Source organism: Pseudopodoces humilis, chromosome 6, assembly GCF_049639895.1.
Source record: "Pseudopodoces humilis isolate 2021_Gansu_Grassland_sample_001 chromosome 6, ASM4963989v1, whole genome shotgun sequence".
In the NCBI taxonomy this organism is placed as follows: Eukaryota; Metazoa; Chordata; class Aves; order Passeriformes; family Paridae; genus Pseudopodoces; species Pseudopodoces humilis.
In genome coordinates, this window is record NC_142205.1 from 36,140,889 (window position 1) to 36,153,314 (window position 12,426).

The 12,426-nt window shown below is 38.5% G+C and overlaps 1 protein-coding gene and 1 long non-coding RNA gene across 2 annotated transcripts in view; one reads left to right on the forward strand and one right to left on the reverse strand.

Moving 5' to 3' along the window:
* The window catches only part of LOC148184148 (uncharacterized), a 74,437-nt gene that overhangs the window by 24,272 nt on the left and 37,739 nt on the right, over positions 1-12,426 (forward strand). The window lies entirely within an intron of this gene.
* The window catches only part of GALNTL6 (polypeptide N-acetylgalactosaminyltransferase like 6), a 423,143-nt gene continuing 418,361 nt past the window's right edge, over positions 7,645-12,426 (reverse strand). The window contains exon 12 of the mRNA XM_005517623.2: positions 7,645-8,022. Within this exon, the coding sequence (XP_005517680.1) occupies positions 7,855-8,022 (168 nt within the window). The 3' untranslated portion in view covers positions 7,645-7,854. The remainder of the gene's footprint in view (positions 8,023-12,426) is intronic.

The following is a 12,426-nucleotide window of genomic DNA, read 5'->3' on the forward strand; positions in this document are numbered from 1 at the left end:
TCCCTTAGACCAGGTTGTTCAAAGCCCCATTCAACCTGGCCTTCAACACTTCCAGGGATGGGGCATCCATTACTTCTCTGGGCAACCAATTCTAGTATCCCACCATCCTCACAGTAAAGAATTTAGCCCTCTCTTTTCCAGGCTGGAAAATCCCAATTCTGTTAGCCTTTCCTCACAAGAGAGGTGTTCCATCCCTCTAGCTCTGCACTTGCTCCAACAGGTCCATGTCCTTCCTGTGCTGGGACCACAGAGCTGATGCAGCCCTGCAGGTGGGCTCTCAGTAGAGCAGAGCAGAGGGGCAGAATCCCCTCCCTCCCCTGCTGCCCACACTGCTCTTGGTGCAGCCCAGGACATGTTTGGCTTTCTGGACTGTGAGTGCCCATGGCTGGGTCACGTCCATTTAGGGGGTCTTGTTTTTCTTTTGTATGAAACCCCCGTTCCTTGGCTGACAATCCTTTGGACAGTGCATTTGTACAGCCTTTACACTAGTACTCTGCTTTCCTAGGAACTTTTTTAGTGAAAGGACAGGGTATAATTTTTATCCATATGTTCCAGTCACAAATAAATTCTGGAGGTGCATAAAGACATACAGGAAATCAGTGAAATGATTCTCTTCTAGCAGGAAGGAAAAGGTGATGTTTTACTGCCATCTCTGCAATTGTTGCTTTGATAATGGGAATCATTATAGATATTGATTTTGCTGACATGCTGGGGAATAAACAAGAGCCCTGTACATCTGCAAGCAAAAGGCTGCTGCACATTAGACAATCTCTCTCTTTTTGTAAATAAAGCCCCTCTGACTCTCTGCAGCTTGACTAGAGGTAAACTTGTATCATGTACTCATCACAGATTACACATCCACTTCAGATTTGGAAAAATGCCTTCAGTTAAAGTTGTTATAACCCCTTGGTGGCTTATAAAAAAAACACTTTTAAAAATATTTGTACTCAGTTTCTTGTATTCATATTAGCTCAGTAGGGATAATCAAAAGTTAACAACTTGAAGTCAGGAAGTTCAGCTGCTTCTAAACATTTGTACAAAGGATATCCACTGAATAAGGTGCTTCCTGTTCTTACAGACTTCTGTTTCTGGGCAGCACTGAATTTTGAAAATGGATGAGAAAGTAGATCACCAATGAAATTTTTTCCCCCTCAAAGTTATTTGTCTGTCTGTACTATGATCTATAACTCCTCCATGGACAAAATCTGTAGTGAGACTACAGAATAATAATGACAGAACTTCTCCCTTCTCCTTAGGTGCCTTTCTCCTCCCCATCCCTCTGCTAGAACAAGCCAGGTATCCTGAGGCAGAAGAGCCTAAGGCTCTGCCAAGTCAAGATCAAAGCAGCTTTAGTCAATCTTATCTTGAAGAGGGGATGTGCAACAGCAGAAATACCTTTGGCACAGACCAGAAAGGTGGGAAGAAAGAAGACCAGGATTCTGGCAGATAGTGAAGGGAAGAAACACAAAATAGAAAAATAGCCATAAAATAACTGAAATGCATAAAAGAGGTGAATGCTGCAAGGAGCCAGGAAGGCAGAACCACAACTTTTTTTTTTTTTTTAAAAAAAGGGGCTTTTTTTCTTTTTTTTTTTAAGAGCTGTATGTGATGTCCGAAGAGAAACACTTGTTATCTTGATCCGTAAAGGGAGTAGGCAGAGCTACTTCACATTGATCCAAGTTGACACTGCCTAGGAAAATTTAGCTAAACACCTTTCTTCTTTCAAAAAAGCCTGAGATAGAGAGAAATCTTAAACTGAGGTTAAAAAGTGGGCCATAATGTTCTGCTTCTACATACTATCTAAAAAGTATCCTCAGGAACACATACACTTTTGGTGGAAAACGCAGAACAAACTCAAGGGCCTATGTATTTCACAATCAATACATTTCAGATTAGGCCGTTCTCCTTATTCTAAATTTAAGTCCTTGCAAAAGGGCTTGATTGCCTTCCAGTTCCTGAATATTTGTGATGGAAATAAACATGCAAGCCCTGCTATGAAGAGGTATCCAAAATTATCAGAGGCTGGCCCTTGTAGGTCGTACTTCCTTGATATACGGAATTAAACCCAATTCCAATGTTTTCCCTTTTACCACCTATTTCCTCCTTCCTCTCTCAATTAAACTGCCAACTCCTAATCTCACCATTTGGCCTTTCACCTCCTTGAAAGCTCACAATTCTTGATCTTCTTAATCTAGGATCATTACCATCAATCACTCCTTTAGGCTAGTCTTTTTTTTCACAGAGGGATGCCAGAGGCCTACAGATCTTTTGGGCTGATTGTTTTAGTTCTGGTTCCAATTGGGGTTTTTTACTAAACTGTGCCTAGTGGTAAGGTTTGCCAATTAGATGCTTCAGAGTGATCAGCAGAAATTTGCTTGGGCTGTGGTTCCTTCCAGGCTGAGTAATTTAGTGGGTAGATCAAGGATTAACTTAATTAAATCAACTATCAACTAATACTTTGACAGTGTTAGGGATCCTGACAGTGTTAGGGATCCTGATAAGATTAATGAGGACTAAGGTTAATGAGGACCAAATTTTCCTTTCCTATGTCTTAATATCTTTAAGATAGTACCACTCACCAGACTTGCCTCACTGCAACTCCCCTCACATTCTGTTATTCTGTACACCATCCATGATATCTATCTCTCATCTTACCCATCTGCTTCTATAAAATGCATCATTCTGAGTTTTTCTACATCTTTTACTGAGTACAAGCTTTTCTGCTGGCCCACTTTGCAAGGCTCCTTCTCATTCATCTACTCCCTGAAGCACCCACCAAAGTGGCTGCACAAAATACACAAACTTCTCTTTATGTATAATTAACCTACAGTGCTGTGGTAAACACACCTTTAGATAGCCACAAATTATTATTGTTTTAACCCATGTCCTCTTTGCTCCTCTGTTGCCTGCATTGTTTTCATAAGGCCCACTGAAGCACCTAATGCACTGCCAGGTTCAGTGGAAAAGAAAAAAATACTAAGATAACAGAAGCCTAAGAAACAAAGAATCTTAAGCCACACCAGATTGCAATGTTTGAATGCAATTTTTTCAGAAGCTCTTCCTAGATTTTTTTCTCCTCTGGCACCGTGCTGTCCAAATGCTAGTAACACCAGTTTCAGAAGTCCTGCCCCACTGATATTAATGATAGATGGAAAGAACAGAAAACCAAAGAGGAAATGTATTTTCTGAATGCCGCTGAAGCTTTGGAAATGTGATGCATTTCTCTGAATTTCTCTAGCTAAACTTTCTCATTATTTGTTTTTACATATGTTTCTTACCTTTCAAACATTTTTTTGTATGTTTGGATTTTCTTAAATCCAGTGCATTCAGAATTATAACAAGGAAATATGAGGAGAGAAATATTTCAGGAGACCTAAGAACAGATTTATGTACTATATGTGGTTAAAAAAACCCAAACAACCTGTCAGCAGCTAATCACACAAATTCACTACATTTTTTTTTTTAATTAAAGTCTTAAATAGAAAGCACTACACACTAAAGCTTTAATAACTCTATTACTTATTCATCTAAAATTTTCCAGTCAAAAGATGCTATCTTAGGAAACCTTTAGCAAAGTCTCTCGGTACTCTAGACATAATAAGTATTTTCCTTTGGGTTTTTATGTTACCTTCTCTTATACGTTTCCTAATTTTTTAAAGGCTTTCCAAAACTTTCAGACAGGGCAAGATCCTGAAAATGTTATATAAAAACACTCTTGGACCCTTGTGCTCTTTTTAAGAGAATATGGAACATATCTGGGAGTGGGTTAAACAAAGGAATAAATGAACATTATAATACTAGTACTAGCTATAAAAACACTACTTCTGGTCAGCTTGTGTTGTTTTTAAGGGCTTTGAAATTATTTCCCTAACAACCTTGATGGATTAAAAAAGAAAAATAAAACCATTATCATATTCCTTTCTTTTAACATGCGTGCTGTGTTCTCTTGAAATGCACTCGGTTATCAGCATCACAGATGCTCTTTAAATAGCAAATTGATGCACCCCTGGTGTCAGCCACACTGAAAGCTTGCCAGTACTGCCTTCCTAAAATGATCCATCTCTAATCCATCCAGGTAGGCTAAAAGGGTCTCCCTCAATAAGTCCCTTGCAGAAGTTCTCAGAAAAAATGCAAATTAATTGTGATTATGACTTTTTTTTTAAACAAAGGTAACATCCACTCCTGCAGAAGTGCCACCTATCTAATCAATTTGGTCAAGCTATTTATACACGTTTCTTCTATGTGGCATAAGATTTCACTAAGGTCACTGGAGACATTGATGCCTGGTAAATTGCCAGTAATCAAAGGTTGTTAAGTGCTTGTCAGCTTCCTTTCAAGCTTAGTCTATCTTTATCATTAGGCAGACTTAGTTCAGCAGCTAGAGACCATTTATTCATAAACGGATTGCACTCAGGAATAATGCATTATATTATTAAAATATCCATACTGTGCAGAAATATTTGTTCTAAAGCAATCTCATTTTTCTGAAATACGACTTTGGCCAATGAAAAGTGAAGCCTTGTCATTTCTCTGCAACAAGGCTGCTCTCCCACACATGAAAGGCTTTGTTTCCCACCTCCTCCTCTCTCCTTTGAGCCCTGTGCCCCAAGGTCTCTGTTTAGTTTAGATTCTGGAATAGATGCAGGAAAAAAGCATGTTATTTTAGAGTTTTAGTTGAACTTGGAGTTTATTTCAGTTTTTTCAGTTGCTCTCTCCAGTTGTAGTAGTTTGCTGGCCACAGAAAAAATGGTCAAATGGTCATCTAACCTTAAATGGAAAACATTTAGAGTAGATGAACTCTGAAAGATACAAAGATTTTCTTTTCAGACATCTTGATTAAAGCCTTAAATAATCAATTGAAAAAAACTGAAGCAAGTCATTAGTTGGGGAAATCAGTATAGCTCCACTGAAATGATGAGCCCACATGACTTAATTTCACCCATCCTCTACATTTAAAATATGTTCATACTACCTGGTATTTTAAAAAATTCTGTGAAGAAATTTCATTGTCTTTTGAAGAAAAGTGTTAGAGTTAAATGCTCCTGGAGAAATATGAGAGGAAGATACATGTCCCTGACCTATCAAACTGTTCAGAAGTTTATTGGCTGGAAAAGATAAGGTTGCAGGAAGAATTAAAGAAATTCTGAATGGTAAATTAGTAATGAAATACTCTTATCAGTGGAAACCTTTGGAGAACACCCAAGACAGACTTGAAGTGAAAGGTAGTGATGATCATTTATTATTGATAAAACTTTTGTTGAAGGAGTCCTGTGCAAGGACTGTTCTCTTTGCCCACAACATCCAACTAGCAGTCACATGGATTGCTTTCTGACAAGAACTGCTAGAGTTTACAGTTTCTGATCAGCTACAAGTAAGTGGAAGGCTTCCTTTGGCAGTGTAAGGCATTGTGCAATATGACTCAACAAGGGCTGTAAAACGTATAGAATTTCTTTGCCCTAAGAGCAGCCTAGCTCCCATCAGACATCTCAAAATCAGACCATTGAGATGCAGTCAGACACTGAACAATATAACCCTACCAATATGTTTTGGTTTAGCAATCCTCCTTTGCCTCTCTATTTTGGGCATACAGTGTTGTTTCCAAGACTGACAGTTTGGGGCCAGTTACAATCAGCAGCTTGAAGGCTGCATTTATACTTGAGGCAGACATTTTCTTCTTTTCCCAAACCCTCTTTCCTCATGATCAGGCTGCAAATAAATGATGCTGTGAGCACCCAATCTGGGAAAATGGACAGTTTGCGAAGGCTAGGCTGGTTCTGTGTACTGACAGCTAAACAAACCTGAAGCATCCTCATACTGAAACCTTATTTCTTCTGTTCCTGAGCACACCATATCTTCAAATTAAATTTAAATAATACCTAAACAAACTCACTTATTTTAAAATCATAAGACGACAACTCTATGGACACCTCCCTTTAAATTATTTGAAAGATCGCTTCAATAACTTGCAGCAATTGCTCAATATATTGGAAATTTCACAATTTCCCAAGTGCATGCATCTTGAATGCTATCGGACTTCATTTCCCTCCTAAAACTTTAGTATGACCTGCAACTACAAGATACTGCCATAAAACAGCACACTGGTACTGGTACTGGTACTGGTACTGGTACTGGTACTGGTACTGGTACTGGAACCATCCGCTGGATGCAATCAATGCTCTTTGTGCATAAACAGAACTTAAGGAGAAATAAACAAAACACAGTCACTCCACTCCCTTAAAACAGGGTAGGATTGCACATCAGTATTTTGGTTAGTCAGCCACCTCACCAGCATTCAAAATAAGCAACTTAATTACAAATGCTATTTTTGGAACCTGAAAGGAGTTACAGCACAGAGGATGTGATCTATCTGCATTTATGGTGCTTTCATCTCAAAATTTGTCTTTCAAGCGAAAGCCACATATTTACTTGATATAAATTTATACTCACTCTTACCTTGTACAATCTCAAAGTTATCAGTCACATTCCACACATCACTGTGAACTGAGAAGAACCACAGACACCCTCCCCAAAATGTTTTAGAGGCTTCTCTCTCCAACAGCTTGATAGGTATGAGGGACCCATCATGATCATCAGTGAGATGGAAGTCTGTGTTAACCTGAATGGTGCCTGTGCCTAAAGTACCAAAATATTATAATGTGTGACTTGCTTGCACTTCTTGTTTCATCCCTCATGACTTCTACAATAACATTCACTTGCTCACTCTTGAAAGTTAACATGATTTCCATCACAGATTTCAAAAACTCTGAAACCACCTAACTGATTTCCTGTCAATTTTTCTTTCCACTCCTCTTTGTCAAGAGCGCTGCAAGATCTTTTAAACTGCACTGCAGGGAGTCAACATGCTTTTAGGTGATGGCAGCATACCAGTATTAATTTGACTATCCTGGTTTAGCATGCACTATGCAATTATTTCCCACTTTCCTCCTGATTTTTTTCCCCAGCCTATTTTCAATTTAATTTATACGTTGGTAAAGATTCTACCTTTAAAAAAGACAGATAGTCCACAAGCCTTCCATTATGCTGCAGCTGCTGCTGTTATATTTGTCACTAAAAAAAGTCTCACCCTGTGTGACAATGGGATTTGAATCACAATTGCTAAATATATCATATATAGAAATTTGATTGCTTTGCTTTATTTTTCCTGAAGGGGGAAAATGTGAGGGCAAAACCGTACAGTTTATTTCATGCTTCACTACAGTGTAATTCTAGACCCTAAGATTTCTACCATTCCTATTTTGGTAATGAATGGAATGTAAAAGGGAGGTATTTAAAATTAATTGCAGCAGTTCTGAGGGTTAAACCTGCTTAACCCAACCTTTTATTAAGAGAATGTCAACAGAGCACATATCTTGTCTAGGGAGTGCTGGGACATCATTATTCTTCTACCAGCATGTTTAATTCTAAAACCTGGGATTTCTTCAGGTTCCTGTAGGCGTCATGCACACCATAAACCCATCCCAAATCATAGCATCTGTTCTGAGCTATTCACTACAGCAGGATTTGACCTGAGAAACTCTAGAGTTTTGTTTTACTTTATTAACTTGGAGTACTTTTAAACAGTTTTTAAACAAAGTTTTTCCCTTGACCAGCAAGGGAATTTTCAGCCTGAAGTTCTCAGCAGCATCCGGTGAGGCTCTTGGCCAAGTTCTCCAGATACTGTATATCCACAAGGACAGCCTGCTGGCTCTTGCTGTGGCATTTTCTTAATCCTCAGAACAGATTTCCTGGATCTAGGAAATAGAATTCCTGACTCCTTTGACCCAGATGCTGGCAAAAATGTAGTCTGCAGTCTGTATGTAAATAGGTGTGTTCATTTTTTCTTTTGTTTTCCTTCTAGGAACTGGCCTTGCTGTTAAATTTTTCTAAAACAGTCATATTAATATGTTCAAAAATCCACTGTTGAGTTTCAGATAAAGGATCACATCTGTTCATGAAAATCTTCTTCTCAGCTGGGTTGCAATCTATGCAGCTGCTGCTTACCGGATGGAACAAAGTTTTGTCCTACAGGAATGAAAAAAAAAATAGAATTAAGTAGCAAATGCCAAATCATTGGAAGTGTTCTAATTTTACAGAACATGGATTAACACAGCCCTATTTGAAATGATTTTGTGGTCTCTGTGCACTAACCCTGTGTAATAACAACAGCTATTATTAGAAAACTGTATTTCTTCCCTTGGGCTATTATCCTTTATGAAAGTGGGGATTCAAGAAAGAGGGAGACATCATCTGGTCTTTGACTAACAACCGCATAATATAATGAAAAAACAGAATGTCTTTTAATACCTTTGCATACCATGTACTTGCTTGGAGCCTATTTAAATGTCTGAACCTGAAAAATGGATTTGTTTGGTTTTTTTTAAGAGAAGTCTTGTTCTCGACAGTGTTGTGTTTCTTGGCAGGTCGAGCTGTAAAATCTTCAACTTGGTGAAGACATTAAAAATTAATTATTAACTGAAGAGGTGGACAGATGGACACAGGATTGATGTTCTCATCCTATTCAGTGCCTGTGGACTCACTAAGACCAGCCACTGAAATATGCTCTCTCCTAATAAGATGGAAATCCTAACACTGATTTAGCTCCATATGGAGATTTTGGGAGGGTAAGCATAGATTAAGTTGCTTTAAAAAGCATATTTACAATTATTAGTTTTATTAATTTTACTTCATAAAACTGGAGTGAATATTAAGTAACCTGATGTGAAGCTTTGTGAAAGCAGTCAGTTGAGCAGGTGGTGAGTTGGGTAGTTTCAATATACTTAGTTTATGTAGGCGAGTGTTTTGAGAAAGACAGATGTGAGAGTCATTAGATGGTTTGAAAGTTTCCAGGGACTATACTGCATCTGTTCAAATAAATTTCAGATTACTCTTGGTAAAACACATTCAGGCTTTTCCCCTACATGCCGATGATGCCCTGACAGTATTTTAATACTAATCCAGGATGTGCCTGCTTGCCCAATTTGTAAGAAGGAAAAAAAATCTACTTGTCAAATTGCAATTGATTAAAAACTCACAGAAGTACTTTGGGTGCTGAGCAACAACCATAGAAACCTCTCTTTAAAAATACCATGCATTAAAAAAAAAACAAACTATGAAAACAAACAGAAACAGAAGCTATTTAAAACCACTTAAAAAAATTAAGTTTTTTTATCTTAATTTAGGAAAGATTAAATCCATTTATTTGTGGTTTGTGGAAACATGGTAAAGTACAATGCCTCTTTTTCAAATTAATATATGAAATAAAAAAAAACCAAGTCAGCTCTGGCTGAGAGGGATGGTGTTACATCTCCCTTTCACACTGTCTTACCTTCAGCATCAGCCTTTTCCTAAAACCAGTGGATGAACACACACCCCACTCCCCCCACCAGACTGAAATTCAGAGGGATGCCATCAAAGTTTATAGGACAAAACCAAAAGAGTAGAGGCCCTTCTCTCATGTTCTACAAGGAGAGCAGGCAGGATACTTCAGCTTGCAAGAAGAGGGTAACTGTACTGTGTACAAAGGGCTACTGTGTCCCTGCTAGGATGAGGTGGGCCTGCAAGAACTGCCAGGCACCCTATGCAGTGCTGCAGGCACCCATCTGCACTTTGCTATCTCCTCCTGTACTAATAAGAGCTTGATGGAGTGGCATTGCCTGAAATCAGGACACAGTGACCGTGCCATGGCCACCCTGCCTGAGGTGGGACCTTGAAGGAAGGGGGTATACCATTTTCCTTGCAGTATAGATGGGCATGAAGGCCAGCCAAGCTATTAAGGAGCCAAAGTTGGAATACTAGAAGCTTTAATAAGATAGCTGGTACAAGAAGAAAGGAAACAGCTTCAGCACAAAAAGGTTGCTATGAAAAACACTCCAGCCTTCTCAGAAAGCTGAAAGTTTCTTGTAGAAATAGCACAGGCAGGCAATTTTTGAGGGAAGCATTATTGGTGCTTTTATTTAGAGTGTCTGGTTATTAAGAAAGAAAAGTGTCTTTTAAAAATAGGGACAGAGTTACCACTCTGGAAAAACTTCTGGCTGACTTAGCTATATATAAAGGCCTATTAATTTATCATCTCAAGCTTATGCTGATTTAAGATCAATGCCTGGTGGTCTTATCTTCCACTGGATTTCAGTGGAAACAGGCTCAGGACTTCAAGGGGTAACAGTTGAATGCATCCCACAGAAGAACTTTACAAGAGAAATACATCAATTCCTCTTTACACTGGTATTGAGAAACCACAAGTGCTCTTGTGGAGACATTTCTAACATCTGAAAACAGCAGAATAGTTTTTTTTTCTTCTGCATGAAGGCAAGCCTGAAGATTATTTGCCGAAGGAGAAACATCCTCCATACGATAATTGGTGTCGACAGTTCAGGGGGGTTGGTAATGACACACAGAGCTTTTCATTTCTTATAGGTTACTGCTGTAACTATGGCCAATGTCAAGAGCAACTGGAAGTCATTATCAGCTGATGGCTGTGGTAGTTTATCTGAAATTAGTTGGGAGCTCCAGTGCAGTTTTAGCAGGACTGATGTCCATATGATAAAAGCCACTATCACTATGACGTGTTTTTGTCTGAGGGAATAATCTATGCACCTCCCATGTGACAAGTAAACCGACTCTTACAGTTTGTCCCTGCAGCTGTCAGGAGACTATGAGCAAACCCCTGACTTGTGGGCACAGTTTTTGATGCTGTCAGTCTAACATCTATCATAATCACCAGGCTAAGAGTAAAATTACCATATAATGAAATTGATTTTGCACAATTGTTTCTTTTTAGAGACCTACTATATCAGCCCTCTCATGGATACTTCTGCTCTACAAATAGCAGTAGTGGGCCAGTGGTACATAAATTGAATCATACTTTATCAGAACCTGTCAGCCCAGAATGATGCTAAATTGAAAACCAGAGGCATATTCCTTCACTACAAGGAACAGAAATTTGTAGGCACTTCTCATCATTGGCTCTGGCATGCTTAGGAATATCAAACAGAGTCAAAGAAATGGCTTTAGCTTGGGAAGCTAAAGCCATTCTCCCAAATATCTAATAATTACAGGTTCTTTACATGTATCTAATATCTTACATGGCTCCAATATGGTGCCAATATTTTTTGTCCCGGCATTACTCACATTCTTCTATTTACAACCCACAGCAAAGTTTGCAGTACTGCTTTGATTTATTCTGCTCCATTGCTTCTTACAGGCTTTTCTCAAAGGTATACTTGGCTGTAGACCAGTATTTCAGATTGGTCCTAAGAAAATTGATTACTTAATATTGCAGACTTACAAGACTTTCAAATAGCTGCCCAGATGTAGTTTAAGCAGTATGGGAATAAGAGCAGTTTTTTGACACATGTTTATTAGTGGTAGTTTTGGCTTAATTCATCGGAAAAGAATGTGGTTTGCACGCTCTGAGACTGCACTGCAATGAGAAGCAAAGTGCATGTAATGGGGATAGGCTGTAAATTTTTTCCAGAAGAGCACTCCTTACCCAAAGTAAAATATTAATGTATTCTACTTGCCACTAAAATATTTAAGCTGTTTTTATTCACCAGGATCCAAATCCAGGTTGTTAGGATTTCTATGATATCAGAGCATGGAATCTCAAAATAGAGCCTGGCTTCAAATTGCATTTGCAGCAGTTTGTAATCACTTCATAGTTGTAACTTTTTATCAGTGGCTCAAGGACACAAACGATCATGAGAAGAGACTCATCTTTAAATGAATTAAAACCTCTCCTAGTTTTATAGAAATATTATGGCAGCATGGTAAGAAATGCTTCATAATATGTATCTTATCACACATTGACAAGCAAGGTCATTTCTGCTAAAGCATGAGAAGAATTTTTGGCAGGATGGATACATGACCATTAGGAAGCTACAGTGTCTGTAAGTGGTGCAGAGAACAGAAGACAGTGGCTGACCTACTCTCTGTTTTTTAAAAGGGAATGCTTCCTTCTTAACCACATTATTATTCTTATTTATTTAGGGTGCAGATTCAGTAGCATACCATTCCCTAGGTAAAGGGCTCCCGTACAGATCCAGTACAGTTTTTTGTTTTGTATGGGGGAAATCAATAAAAGATCTATTGCCAAGATGCTTTCAAAACTGGAAAAGGATTATATCACATATAAGGTTTTTGGAGCTATAGCTGTACTACCAGAAATCTCTAATATAAGTCTGCCCTTTATCTGAGGAAACACTACTGGAAACATTGAAAAATACTTACTATGTAGCAACCTAAAACTAAACTTACAGAAAACCATGTATATGTAGGTCTATTGTTCCAGTGCAGTTTCTTAACTTGAAGGTTTATGCAAATTGACCAGTTTGCTGTCAGGTTGGGATTACAGTTAGGAATGTGTCAGTACTTCCATCAAAACAAAACTTTGTGGTGTTTCTTGCTGAGATAGAAATGCCTGTCTCGCAT